Raw genomic sequence first — 14,047 nt, 5'->3', positions numbered from 1 at the left:
GTAGCTTATTTCGATGTAGCGACATCAAAATAGCCTATTTCGATGAATAACGTCTACACGTCGTCCAGGGCTGGCAATGTCGATGTTCAACTTCGACGTTGCGCAGCACCACATCGAAATAGGCGCAGCGAGGGAACGTCTACACGCCAAAGTAGCACACATCGAAATAAGGGTGCCATCCACAGCTGCAGACAGGGTCACAGGGCGGACTCAACAGCAAGCCGCTCCCTTAAAGGGCCCCTCCCAGACACAGTTGCACTAAACAACACAAGATCCACAGAGCCGACAACTGGTTGCAGACCCTGTGCATGCAGCATGGATCCCCAGCTGCGGCAGCAGCAGCCAGAAGCCCTGGGCTACGGGCTGCTGCACACGATGACCATAGAGCCCCGCAGGGGCTGGAGAGAGAGCGTCTCTCAACCCCTCAGCTGATGGCCGCCATGGCAGACCCCGCAATTTCGATGTTGCGGGATGCGCAATGACTACATGGTCCCTACTTCGACGTTGAATGTCGAAGTAGGGCGCTATTCCCATCCCCTCATGGGGTTAGCGGCTTCAACGTCTCACCGCCTAACGTCGATGTTAACTTCGAAATAGCACCTGACACGTGTAACCGTGACGGGCGCTATTTCGAAGTTAGTGCCGCTACTTCGAAGTAGCGTGCACATGTAGACATGGCTAATGAGTTGTAATATGATATATGTTTTTTGCAGGACGTTCTCAAACTTTTTATATGTTCTATTTCCTCACGCTTTACATGTGTATTTGTATCACTGTCTTCCTGACTTTCACTCCTGAACCTTCTCTCTCACTGAAGGACGCTGGGGGAGTTGTCCAATGTTTTGAGATTGCATATTGTTTGCTATTTAGATATGAGTTGTTTGGTTTTGGGCTTTTAGACATTCACCATTTATCAAAAATATTCAGGAGGGTTTTTTAAATATTACTTTGCAATTATAGTAACAGAGAGAGAGCCATGCTAGTCTATATACTATCAGAACAAAAAAGCAATCCAGTAGCACTTTAAAGACTAACAAAATAATTTATTAAGTGGTGAGGTTTTGTGGTACAGACCCACTTCTTCAGATCATAGCCATACCAGAACAGACTCAATATTTAAGGCACAGAGAACCAAAAATACTAATCAAGGTTGACAAATCGAAAAATATTATCAAGGTGAACAAATCAGAGAGCAGAGGGGCAGAAGCGGGGGGGTGGGGAGTCAAGAATTAGATAAAGCAAAGTATGTAAAAGAGCCCCTATAATGAGTTAAGTATCAGAGGGGTAGCCGTGTTAGTCTGGATTTGTAGAGCAACGAAGGGTCCTGTGGCACCTTATAGACTAACAGAAAAGTTTAGAGCATGAGCTTTCGTGAGTTAACTCACTTCTTCAGATGCTGGTCCTGGAAATCTGCAAGGCCAGGTATAAATAGGCCAGAGCAAGGCTGGGGATAACGAGGTTAGCTCAGTCAGGCAGGCTGAGTTGCATTGTCATCAGTAGATCTGGAGGTGTGAACTCCAAGAGAGGGGAAGCTGCTTTTGTATTTAGCCAGCCATTCACAGTCTTTGTTTAATCCTGAGCTGAGGGTATTGAATTTGCAGATGAATTGTAGCTCAGCAATTTCTCTTTGGAGTCTGTTCTTGAAATTTCTTTGCTGCAGGATAGCTACTTTTAAATCTGCTACTGTGTGTCCTGGGAGATTGAAGTGCTCTCCTATGGGTTTTTGTATATTGCCATTTCTGATGTCTGATTTGTGTGCATTTATTCTTTTACGTAGGGACTGTCCAGTTTGTCCGATATATATGGCAGAGGGGCATTGCTGGCACATGATGGCATAAATTACATTGGTAGATGTGCAGCTGAATGAGCCCACAATGGTGTGGCTGATCCGGTTAGGTCCTGTAATGATGTTGCTGGTGTGTATATGTGGGCAGAGCTGGCAACGAGGTTTGTTGCATGGATGGGTCCCTGAGATAGAGTGACTGTGGTGCGGTGTATAGTTGCTTGTTAGGATTTGTTTTAGGTTGGCAGGTTGTCTGTGAGCAATGATAGGTCTGCCTCCCAAGGCCTGTGAAAGTGGGGGATCATTGTCCAGGATGGGTTGTAGATCCCTGATGATGCGCTGTAGAGGTTTTAGCTGAGGACTGTAGGTGATGGCTAGTGGTGTTCTGTTGGTTTCTCTCTTGGGCTTGTCCTGTAGTAGGAGGCTTCGTGGCACACGTCTGGCTCTGTTGATTTGTTTTCTCACTTCCTCAGGTGGGTATTGCAGTCTCAGGAATGCTTGGTGCAGATCCTGTAGGTGTTTGTCTCTGTCGGAGGGGTTGGAACAAATGCGGTTATATCTAAGTGCTTGGCTGTAAACGATGGATCGTGTGGTGTGTCTGGGATGGAAGCTGGAGGCATGGAGGTAGGAGTAGCGGTCAGTGGGTTTACGGTACAGGGTGGTACTGATGTGTCCATTGTGTATAAGCACGGTAGTGTCAAGGAAGTGGATCTCCTGTGTAGATTGGTCCAGGCTGAGCTTGATGTTGGGGTGGAAGTTGTTGAAGTCCCAGTGGAATTCCTCCAGAGTCTCCTTCCCATGGGTCCAGATGATGAAGATGTCGTCAATGTAGCGTAAATAGAGCCGGGGTGTTAGTGGACGAGAGTTGAGGAAGCGTTGTTCTAGGTCAGCCATGAAAATATTGGCATATTGAGGGGCCATGCGGGTACCCATAGCTGTGCCGCTGATTTGAAGGTATATATTGTCACCGAATCTGAAATAGTTGTGTGTGAGTATAAAGTTGCAGAGCTCAGCCGCCAGATGTGCTGTAGCATCATCAGGGATACTGTTCCGGACAGCATTTATTCCATCTTTGTGTGGGATGTTGGTATACAGAGCCTCTACATCCATGGTTGCTAGGATAGTGTTTTCTGGTAGGTCACCAACGTATTGCAGTCTTCTCAGGAAGTCAGTGGTGTCGCGGAGGTAGCTGGGGGTGTTGGTGACATAGGGTCTGAGGAGAGAGTCCACATAACCAGACAGTCCTTCAGTGAGAGTGCCAATACCGGAGATGATGGGGCGTCCAGGATTTCCAGGCTTGTGGATTTTGGGTAGTAAGTAGAATAACCCTGGACGGGGCTCTAGAGGTGTGTTGGTGTAGATCTGTTCTTGTGCTTGTGTAGGGAGTGTCCTGAGCAGACGGTGTAGTTTTTTAGTGTATTCCTCGGTGGGGTCTGAGGAAAGTAGCCTGTAAAATCTGGTATTGCAGAGTTGTCTGGAAGCCTCCTTCTGGTAGTCAGACCTGTCCATGATGACAGTAGCTCCTCCTTTATCTGCCTCTTTGATTATAATGTCAGGGTTGCTTCTGAGGCTGTGGATGGCATTGCGTTCCGCACGACTGAGGTTCTGAGGCAAACGATGTTGTTTCTCCACAATTTCTGTCTGTGCGCGTCGGCGGAAGCATTCTATGTATAGGTCCAGACTGTTGTTTCTGCCCTCGGGAGGAGTCCACGTGGAGTTACTCTTCTTGTGCTGCTGGGAGATTGTCTGTGTAATGGTGTGTTGGTCAGTGTTGTGTTGAAAGTATTCTTTGAGTCTGAGACGGCGAAAGTAGGCTTCCAGATCACCGCAGAACTGTATCATGTTTGTGCGTGTGGTGGGGCAAAAAGAGAGTCCCCGAGAAAGGGCAGACTCTTCTGCTGAGCTGAGTGTGTAGCTGGACAGATTGATGATATTGCTGGCTGAGTTAGTGGTACCACTGCTGTGGCTCTGTGTGGCAGGCAGGAGTTTAGAAAGTTTGCAGTCCTTTTTCTTCTGTATAGTAGTGAAGTGTCTAGTGTAAATCTCTTGTCTTATTTTAGTAAAGTTCAGCGGCGTGGAAGTTTGTGTTGAAGGTTGGTTATTGATGAAAGACTCCAGATTGGAGAGCTCTTTTTTGATGTTCTCCTGTTTGTTGTACAGGACGCTGATCAGGTGGTTCCTCAGTTTCTTTGAGAGTGTGTGGCATAATCTCTCACTGTAGTCTGTGCAGTATGTAGATTGCAGTATGTAGATTTACTAAAATAAGACGAGACTTACACTAGACACTTCACTACTATACAGAAGAAAAAGGACTGCAAACTTTCTAAACTCCTGCCTGCCACACAGAGCCACAGCAGTGGTACCACTAACTCAGCCAGCAATATCATCAATCTGTCCAGCTACACACTCAGCTCAGCAGAAGAGTCTGCCCTTTCTCGGGGACTCTCTTTTTGCCCCACCACACGCACAAACATGATACAGTTCTGCGGTGATCTGGAAGCCTACTTTCGCCGTCTCAGACTCAAAGAATACTTTCAACACAACACTGACCAACACACCATTACACAGACAATCTCCCAGCAGCACAAGAAGAGTAACTCCACGTGGACTCCTCCCGAGGGCAGAAACAACAGTCTGGACCTATACATAGAATGCTTCTGCCGACGCGCACAGACAGAAATTGTGGAGAAACAACATCGTTTGCCTCACAACCTCAGTCGTGCGGAACGCAATGCCATCCACAGCCTCAGAAGCAACCCTGACATTATAATCAAAGAGGCAGATAAAGGAGGAGCTACTGTCATCATGGACAGGTCTGACTACCAGAAGGAGGCTTCCAGACAACTCTGCAATACCAGATTTTACAGGCTACTTTCCTCAGACCCCACCGAGGAATACACTAAAAAACTACACCGTCTGCTCAGGACACTCCCTACACAAGCACAAGAACAGATCTACACCAACACACCTCTAGAGCCCCGTCCAGGGTTATTCTACTTACTACCCAAAATCCACAAGCCTGGAAATCCTGGACGCCCCATCATCTCCGGTATTGGCACTCTCACTGAAGGACTGTCTGGTTATGTGGACTCTCTCCTCAGACCCTATGTCACCAACACCCCCAGCTACCTCCGCGACACCACTGACTTCCTGAGAAGACTGCAATACGTTGGTGACCTACCAGAAAACACTATCCTAGCAACCATGGATGTAGAGGCTCTGTATACCAACATCCCACACAAAGATGGAATAAATGCTGTCCGGAACAGTATCCCTGATGATGCTACAGCACATCTGGTGGCTGAGCTCTGCAACTTTATACTCACACACAACTATTTCAGATTCGGTGACAATATATACCTTCAAATCAGCGGCACAGCTATGGGTACCCGCATGGCCCCTCAATATGCCAATATTTTCATGGCTGACCTAGAACAACGCTTCCTCAACTCTCGTCCACTAACACCCCGGCTCTATTTACGCTACATTGACGACATCTTCATCATCTGGACCCATGGGAAGGAGACTCTGGAGGAATTCCACTGGGACTTCAACAACTTCCACCCCAACATCAAGCTCAGCCTGGACCAATCTACACAGGAGATCCACTTCCTTGACACTACCGTGCTTATACACAATGGACACATCAGTACCACCCTGTACCGTAAACCCACTGACCGCTACTCCTACCTCCATGCCTCCAGCTTCCATCCCAGACACACCACACGATCCATCGTTTACAGCCAAGCACTTAGATATAACCGCATTTGTTCCAACCCCTCCGACAGAGACAAACACCTACAGGATCTGCACCAAGCATTCCTGAGACTGCAATACCCACCTGAGGAAGTGAGAAAACAAATCAACAGAGCCAGACGTGTGCCACGAAGCCTCCTACTACAGGACAAGCCCAAGAGAGAAACCAACAGAACACCACTAGCCATCACCTACAGTCCTCAGCTAAAACCTCTACAGCGCATCATCAGGGATCTACAACCCATCCTGGACAATGATCCCCCACTTTCACAGGCCTTGGGAGGCAGACCTATCATTGCTCACAGACAACCTGCCAACCTAAAACAAATCCTAACAAGCAACTATACACCGCACCACAGTCACTCTATCTCAGGGACCCATCCATGCAACAAACCTCGTTGCCAGCTCTGCCCACATATACACACCAGCAACATCATTACAGGACCTAACCGGATCAGCCACACCATTGTGGGCTCATTCAGCTGCACATCTACCAATGTAATTTATGCCATCATGTGCCAGCAATGCCCCTCTGCCATATATATCGGACAAACTGGACAGTCCCTACGTAAAAGAATAAATGCACACAAATCAGACATCAGAAATGGCAATATACAAAAACCCATAGGAGAGCACTTCAATCTCCCAGGACACACAGTAGCAGATTTAAAAGTAGCTATCCTGCAGCAAAGAAATTTCAAGAACAGACTCCAAAGAGAAATTGCTGAGCTACAATTCATCTGCAAATTCAATACCCTCAGCTCAGGATTAAACAAAGACTGTGAATGGCTGGCTAAATACAAAAGCAGCTTCCCCTCTCTTGGAGTTCACACCTCCAGATCTACTGATGACAATGCAACTCAGCCTGCCTGACTGAGCTAACCTCGTTATCCCCAGCCTTGCTCTGGCCTATTTATACCTGGCCTTGCAGATTTCCAGGACCAGCATCTGAAGAAGTGAGTTAACTCACGAAAGCTCATGCTCTAAACTTTTCTGTTAGTCTATAAGGTGCCACAGGACCCTTCGTTGCTATAATGAGTTAGAAAATTGCTATCCCAGTTCAAACCATGTGTTAATGTGTCCAATTTGAATATAAAAGAGAGTTCAGCAGCCTCTCTTTCCAAACTGCTATGAAAATTCATCTCAGTAAAACACAGACTTTCAGGTCATTAACAGAATGGTCCACTCCATTAAAGTGCTGTCTGACAGGTTTGTGAATCAGGAGTGTTTTTATGTCTGTTTTGTGCCCATTAATTCTTTGTCAAAGAGAGTTTGAAGTCTGTCCAATATACAAAGCATCTGGGCATTGTTGGCACATGATGGCATGTATGATGTTAGTTGAGGAACATGAGAATGTGCCCGTGATTCTGTGAATAACCTGGTTAGGTCCAGTGATGGTATCTCCAGAGTATATATGTGGACAAAGTTGGCAACAGGCCTTGTTGCAAGGAAAAATTCCAGGATTGGTGTTCCTGCGGTATAGACTGTGGTTGTTGGTGGGAATCCTCATAAGGTTGAGAGGTTGTCTGTAGGGTGTTGGGGGCCACAGAGAAGTCCTTAAAAAGCCTCATGCAGCTCTTGATCCTCAGTTTGTAGACCCCTAGACGAGATAATCATAATGATCCCTTCTGAGCTTAAAATCTATGAATCTGTTTAAGAAGCAACGTAGAAGAAAGTCTTCAGAATTTTGTTTTGAGAAGCAAACACATGGATGGTTGAAGCTGGTATTGAAAGTGGACTACAGGGTAAAGCAGTAAAAGACAGCAGAGGATAAGTCCTGAGAAGAGAGAGCTGTGAGGGACTTGGAGGTGAGGATAAAATATTGGAATTTGATATAATGGAAGAGAGGAAGCCAGAAGGGTGTTTCAAAGGGAGATTATTGTAGTGAGTGAAGATCATGGAAGATGATCATTTAGCTGTATTTAGTCTGGGTGAGGCAATGTGGATGGTTCAGTGTGAGCTATACAATATATCCTGGAAGATCAGAGAGAATGTAGTTTTGACTATCCGGATTTTGGGAGATAGGAGACAGTACAAGCGTTAGCACTGTAGGTGGAGAGGAGGGGAAAAGAATGGAATCTGAAAATGTTGTGGACAAGATAAAGCCCCTGTGTGTTTCGGGGGAGAGAGAGGGAGACTAGGAAGTCTACAGTACTGTTTGACAGGAGCAAAATGGTGGTGTCAATGCTGATATAATGAAGGTAAATAATGTTTTGGAGGAAAAGAGCAGTTCAGGTTTGGCCTCATTATTTCCACATTACTTGTGACACCCATCAGAGGTATCATCAGAGGAACAGGGTGAAATGCAGGCAGATATCAGGAGCAGGAAGGTGGATTTGTGAGTCATTGAAGTAAATATGGTAATTGAAAGCCTCTGAGATCCATGGATAGATTGTGAAGGGAGAAGAGGTGGATACCAAGAACAAACAGACCTCTGCACAGCAATGCTTAAAGTGCAGATCTTGATCAACATTTTGGCTTTGTCTACACTACAAAGATAATTTTGAAGTAAGCAACTTGGAAGCTGAGCATCTACACACACCCTACTTTGAAGTTAAACTTCTAAGTAGGGCACTACTTCATTTCCAGGAATAGAGTAAGGACTTTGCAGTTGGGCTCCCTTACTTCAAAGTTAACTTCAAAGTAGTGAATAATGTGTGTAGACTCTCTGCTGGCTACTTTGAAGTAATGCCGAACTTTGAAGTTAACTTCGAAGTTAGTTGCTAGTGTATATGCACCCTTTCAGTCTGTAATTTTCACAGGAAATTACTTCTCAGCTCATTTCAACTGAGTTTTTACTAAGGAAACCTGACACTCGAAATGAAATAAAACATTTCTGAGATAAAAATGGTTCCAAGACACAGCTGAGATATATAAAATTTCACTATAGTTCTGTGCTTAGAATTAAAATAGGTATACACTGAACCAAGTATTTAATTTGTTAATATTGATTTTAGTATGATTTATAGTTACACATCACAATTTCTTCAATATGTCATGTTTCTTTACAGGAAGAAAAGCGGTATCGAACTGCCTATTTAAGTGCAGAAGAATCTGAACGGGAAAAATTTTCTCTCTTCTCTGCAGCAGTGAGGGAAAGTCATGAAAAAGAGAGAACAAGAGCAGAAAAAACAAAGAACTGGTCCATTATTGGTTCTGTGCTGGGGGCTATTATCGGTGTCCTTGGTTCCACTTATATCAACCGAGTAAGACTGCACGAATTAAAAGCTTTAGTTCTTGAAGCGCAGAAGGGACCTGTAAGCTTACAGGAGGCCATCAAAGAACAGGCATCCAGCCACTATACACAACAAAAGGATTTCAGTGAGCTTATTGCGACCCTGAGGAACATGTTGAAAACTGGCATTGGGACATCCCAGGAAATGAAAGAGGGTGTTTCCATGGATAAAGAAGGCACAAGTGCATCTTTAAAAACAGATTCTCTTTTAGTTTCTTTAAAGGAACATCTAAACTACTCTAAACAAGTAAGTTCATCATTGGGGTGTTTACAACAGCAACTTAGCACCCTGGAAGAAAGTGTAAGACAAGTGACTCATGAGGTACAAAATGTTAAACATGCAGTTCATTCTAGACCTGTGGAAAGAATGATGCTTGGCTCTTCTGCCGAGGTAAAGGATCAGGCATTTGCTGTGCAAGATATGATTCTAGAATTGTGTGATGTGGAGCGGAGATTGGAAACACAAATCAAGAGAAATTCAATCTTCAGCACTGCATTTACATGCACAGTGTTTGCTGCTACTCTTCCTGTCTTATACATTTTATTGAAAGGAAATTAGTCTTCAGTGGAGAGAAACATAATTTACCAAGTTAATAAAATTACATTTTGCACGCTAAACATTGGGAATCAGAAACAGTCAAAGATCTATTAATTTTCTAATCTCGCTTTTGCTATAATTCCTATAAATTGCAAAAACATTTGAACATTTAGTCTTTCCACTCTCAGCTGTTTTGTGGAATACTTTTTTTTTTCTGCACTGCTTTCTACAGTTGAGCTTAAATATCTCAAGCAATGGGAATTCCACAGCTTCATTTGATATATTCTTCTGCCACCATCGTGTCTAGTTTATTCCACAGTCTCATAAAGCTCACTCTGAGGCAGTTTCTCACATTCAGATGAATTTTGTTCTTAACTTTTCATTATTGTGGTTATACCCTTTGGCTTCCATGTATAATTCTCCCCCATTCAAACTTATTACTTGTCTTATTAGTTTTTCAGTTTGTATATACCTGTACCCAAAATTGTGCCAGGCAATTTACCAAACAAATAAAAACATCTACCACAAAGATTTTTAATCTACATTTTAAATGTAGTGCAATGAGTAGAAGAGACAAAGAATAGGGATGGGATGATCAAGGAAGGATGCAAGTTACAGCAGTATGGCTCCTATGGTAATTACCCATACAGGCTTTATGCTTAGCTTGTGAGTTCAATTAAAACATTTTTGGTAATTTATATTCTCACTTCTAGTGTCTCAAAAGTGTGCCTGTTGGTTTAGCTGCTTAATTTTAGAGTATTCCCTGTCCCAAAGAGCTTATAGACTAAGTAAGTGACAAAATCAAATGATGAGAGGAAGGGTGGAGATAAACAAACATGGTTGAGATGACAATTGGGATGTGAGGACAGTATCCCTTTTGCTGATTCACATCTGTCCCATGCTTTCCCTGCAGCCTTGATACATCACTCGCTATGTTAGTTCAGGTCTATGCTACAAATTTTAGCTGACATTGCTATATTGGCAAATCTTTGAGTGCAGGCATAGTGGTGGAAGACAAAATAATGTTTTTCTTGATGTAGTAGTAGGCATCCTTCGATCCCGAGGGATCACGGGTTTGTGCCCCAGTTGGACTGATTCGAGCAGCATCTTCTGTGGCTGTGCAATCCAATCCGGGAGTGGCAGTCCTTTCAGCACTGTGAGCAGCAGTAGGCAGATGTCGCTCTGGTATCATGGGCACGGATCTTCCTGAGGGCTCTCCTGTCTTCCGCTTCCTTCACCAAGGTAGCTTCATACATAACAAGAGCTTCCTTCACTCCCTGTTTCCAGGCATGCCTGTCTGAGGCGAGTGAATGCCAGGTGTTCACACTGATAGAGAGCACTGAGGTCACGCTTGCACGTGTCCTTGTGGCGCAGTTTAGGTCGCCCTTTCGGCCTCTTTCCAGACGCCAGTTCGCCAAAGAGGTGGTGCTTCGGTATTCGGCCATCCGTCATGAATGGGACATGGCCCAGCCAGCGCATACGCCTCTGTTTTGAGAAGGGTGAACATGGAGGTGGTGCCTGCCCTCTCAAGCACTGCGCTATTGGGGACCTTGTCCTGCCATGAGATACTGAGTACGCACCTAAGGCAGCGCATGTGGAATGTGTTGAGCCCGATTTTGTTTTGAGCGCAAAGTCCATGTTTCACTGGCATACAGCAGTGTGCTCGAAACACAGGCTGTGTAGACCTGCACCTTGGTGTGTACAGTGAGCTTATTGTTAGCCCATATTCTCTTCATCAGCCTGGAGAACGTTGTGGTGGCTTTTCCAATGCGCTTGTTGATTTCGCTATCAAGTGACAAGTTGTCCGAGATCATTGAGCCTAGGTACACAAACTCATGGACGACTTCCAGTTCGTAGTCTAGCACGTTGATAGATGGCTCGTTACCCACGTTTTGGCCCATCACCTGGGTCTTCTTTAAGCTGATTGTGAGGCCAAATTCCATACATGCATCTGCAAAGCGAGTTATGAGTGACTGCAGCTCCTGCTGAGTGTGAGCAGCAATAGCTGCATTGTCAGCAAAAAGGAACTCCCTTAGATGCTTTGTAAGCACCCTGGTCTTTGCTCTAAGCCTTGACAGTTTGAAGAGGTTGCCATCCGTTCTCATGCGGAGAGAGATGCCCTGTGTAGCAGTTCTGAAGGCATATTTGAGCAAAACTGCGAAGAAGATGCCAAACAGTGTTGGAGCCAGCACACACCCCTGCTTCACTCCACTGAGAATCTCAAAGGGTTCGGATGTGGATCTATCATATATGACAGTCGCCTTCATGGAAGGCCCTAATAATGCTGAGCAGAGTTGTGGGACAGCTGATCTTAGCCAGAATCGCGAACAGACCTTTTCTGCTGACGAGGTCAAATGCCTTGGTCAGGTCGATTGAAGGCACTATAGAGAGGTTTTGTTCTGTTCCCTGCACTTTTCTTGTAGTTGCCTAACAGAGAAAACCATGTCTATGGTGGACCGTTCAGCTCTGAACCCACACCGAGACTCAGGGTAGACTCTCTCTCCGCAAGAACATTGAGCCTCTTCAGAACAACACGTGCAAATAGCTTCCCCACAGTACTGAGAAGGGAGATGCCGCGATAGTTGTTACAATGGCTTTTGTCACCCTTGTTCTTGTAGACAGTAACAATGTTAGCATCCCTCATATCTTGCGGTACGCTGCCTTCTCTCCAGCATTGGCAAAGTATTCCATGCAGCTCTGAAACTAGGGTACCATTGGCGCATTTGAGGATTTCTGAGGGAATACCATCATTCCCTGGGGCTTTTCCAGAAGAGTGCTTTTAGCGCGTCGCTGAGTTCCTCCAAGGTGGGCTTAGCATCAAGTTCAGTCATGGTGGGGAGAGGCTCGATGGCATTCAGGGTTCTCTCTGTAACTATGGTCTCTCTGGCGTACAACTGTGAGTAGTGTTCCACCCAGTGTTCCATCTGCTTGGTTCTGTCCTTCAAGACCTAGCCTGTGGCCGACTTAAGTGGGGCAGTCTTTCTTTGTGATTGGACCAATGGCCTGCTTGATCCCATCATACATTCCTCGCATATTACCAGTGTCTGTGGCCTGCTGAATCTTGGAGCAGAGTTGGAGCCAGTAATCGTTGGCACACTGCCGAGCAACCTGCTGCACTTGACTCCGAGCAGACCGGAGCACCTGCAGGTTCACCTCACTGGGAGAGGACCTGTATGCAGCCAGTGCCTGTCTCTTCTTCTCAATCAGGGGCATCAGCACTTCAGTGTGGGCTTCAAACCAATCAGCAGACTTGACTGTCTTCATCCCAAAGGTAGATATCGCAGTATTATAGATAGTGTTCCGTAGTTGTTCCCATCTCTTGCTGATATCAGTGTCGTCCGGGCGGGGCAAGGCCTCTTCAAGTGCTTGGACAAACTCACATACTTTTGAAGGGTCACAAGTCTTGCCAGTGTCAATGCACGGCCTGCCTTCCTTTTTGGAGCGAAAGAATCTTCGCGGCTGGATGTGCACTTTACTACACACGAGCAAATGGTCAGTGTCAGTCTGTGCTGTGGTAGCTACGTGTCACCCTGATGTTACCTAAACAGCTGTGTTTGGTGAGGACGAGGTCAAGCTGGTGCCAATGTTTCGATCTTGGGTGTCGCCACGAAACTTTGTGCTGGGGTTTGATGTTGAAGAAGGTATTGGTTACGCAGAGGTCATGTTGGGAGCAGAGTTCAAGGAGGTGCTGTCCGTTTTCATTAATCTTCCCTGTTCCAAACTGTCCCAGACAGGATGGCCAGCTGTGGTGGTCACTGCCAACTTTGGTATTGAAGTCACCAAGGATGAATAGCGGCTCATGGGAAGGTACCTCACTGATGGCAATGCTAAGTTCATCATAGAAATTCCTTAACTTCCTGGGCAGAAGTTTAAAGTAGGCACATAGACGCTGAAGATGTTGACCATGCCCACTGGTGTTTGAAGCTGGATTTTCAGCATTCTCTCAGTTCCCACATTTGGTGGTATGACTGAGCCAACTAGGCTGTTTCTGATTGCGAAGCCAACACCGTGTTCCCTGGTCTCTTCTGGAGGCTTCCCATGCCAGAAAAAGGAAAAGTCCTTCTCCCTGAGACATCCAGAGGATGATAGCCTTGTTTCCTGGAGGGCCATGATGTCCATCCGCAGTCTTCTCAGCTCATTGTTAATGTTTGCTGTCTTCCGGTGGTTACTAATGCTCTGTAGGCCTTCTGTAAGGCCTGGAATCATGGTCCTTACATTCCATGTGCCCAGCCTGAAGGCTGGATTATTTTGTTGCTTGTTTGTTTTGCCTGGTGTAAGGTTAACAATCCACCTCTCAGTGATTCCCTAAGCCCCACACGCCCCGTGGAGCAAGTGGACCGTGGCGAGGCAGCACCTACTTGGCTGGGGGCTGCCCAGCTTGAGGCGGGTGGTAGCAGCCCAATGAGATCCGAAGACCTCTCCCACCATCGGAAGCAACCCCTGGCGCCTCACTCTACGCCAATCGAGTGCAGTGGCTTAATACCGGTAACTACTGCTTCCTGTGTTTGTGTCACCGCTCAGAAAGCAGCGCCGGAGTGTCCTCTGCAGGGCGCAGGCCTGGGCAAGTAAGTTTGAAGAACCAGCTGATGCCCAGCAGCAGGTTCCCCCTCTCCACACCACTGATGTAATCCAAGGGAAGGGTGAAAGCTGGTACAGCTTGGCACCAGTGTCATCACAGGAGCTGCCAGAGTGACATTGAGCACAACCTCAAACTGCCTTGGGGCTCCATCTCTGG

General features: G+C 46.0%; 1 protein-coding gene across 8 annotated transcripts in view; it reads left to right on the top strand.

Annotated features, from left to right (window-relative positions):
- Positions 1 to 10,469, top strand: part of CCDC51 (coiled-coil domain containing 51) — a 41,088-nt gene extending 30,619 nt beyond the window's left edge. For all 8 annotated transcript variants that reach the window (XM_075005865.1, XM_075005863.1, XM_075005861.1 and 5 more), the window contains one exon: positions 8,551 to 10,469. In XM_075005865.1, coding sequence (XP_074861966.1) covers positions 8,551 to 9,333 — 783 coding nt within the window. In that variant the 3' untranslated portion in view covers positions 9,334 to 10,469. The remainder of the gene's footprint in view (positions 1 to 8,550) is intronic.
- The last annotated feature ends 3,578 nt before the right edge of the window (positions 10,470 to 14,047 follow it).

Source organism: Carettochelys insculpta, chromosome 11 (assembly GCF_033958435.1).
Source record: "Carettochelys insculpta isolate YL-2023 chromosome 11, ASM3395843v1, whole genome shotgun sequence".
Lineage (NCBI taxonomy): Eukaryota > Metazoa > Chordata > Testudines > Carettochelyidae > Carettochelys > Carettochelys insculpta.
This window is presented reverse-complemented; position numbering and strand designations above follow the sequence as displayed.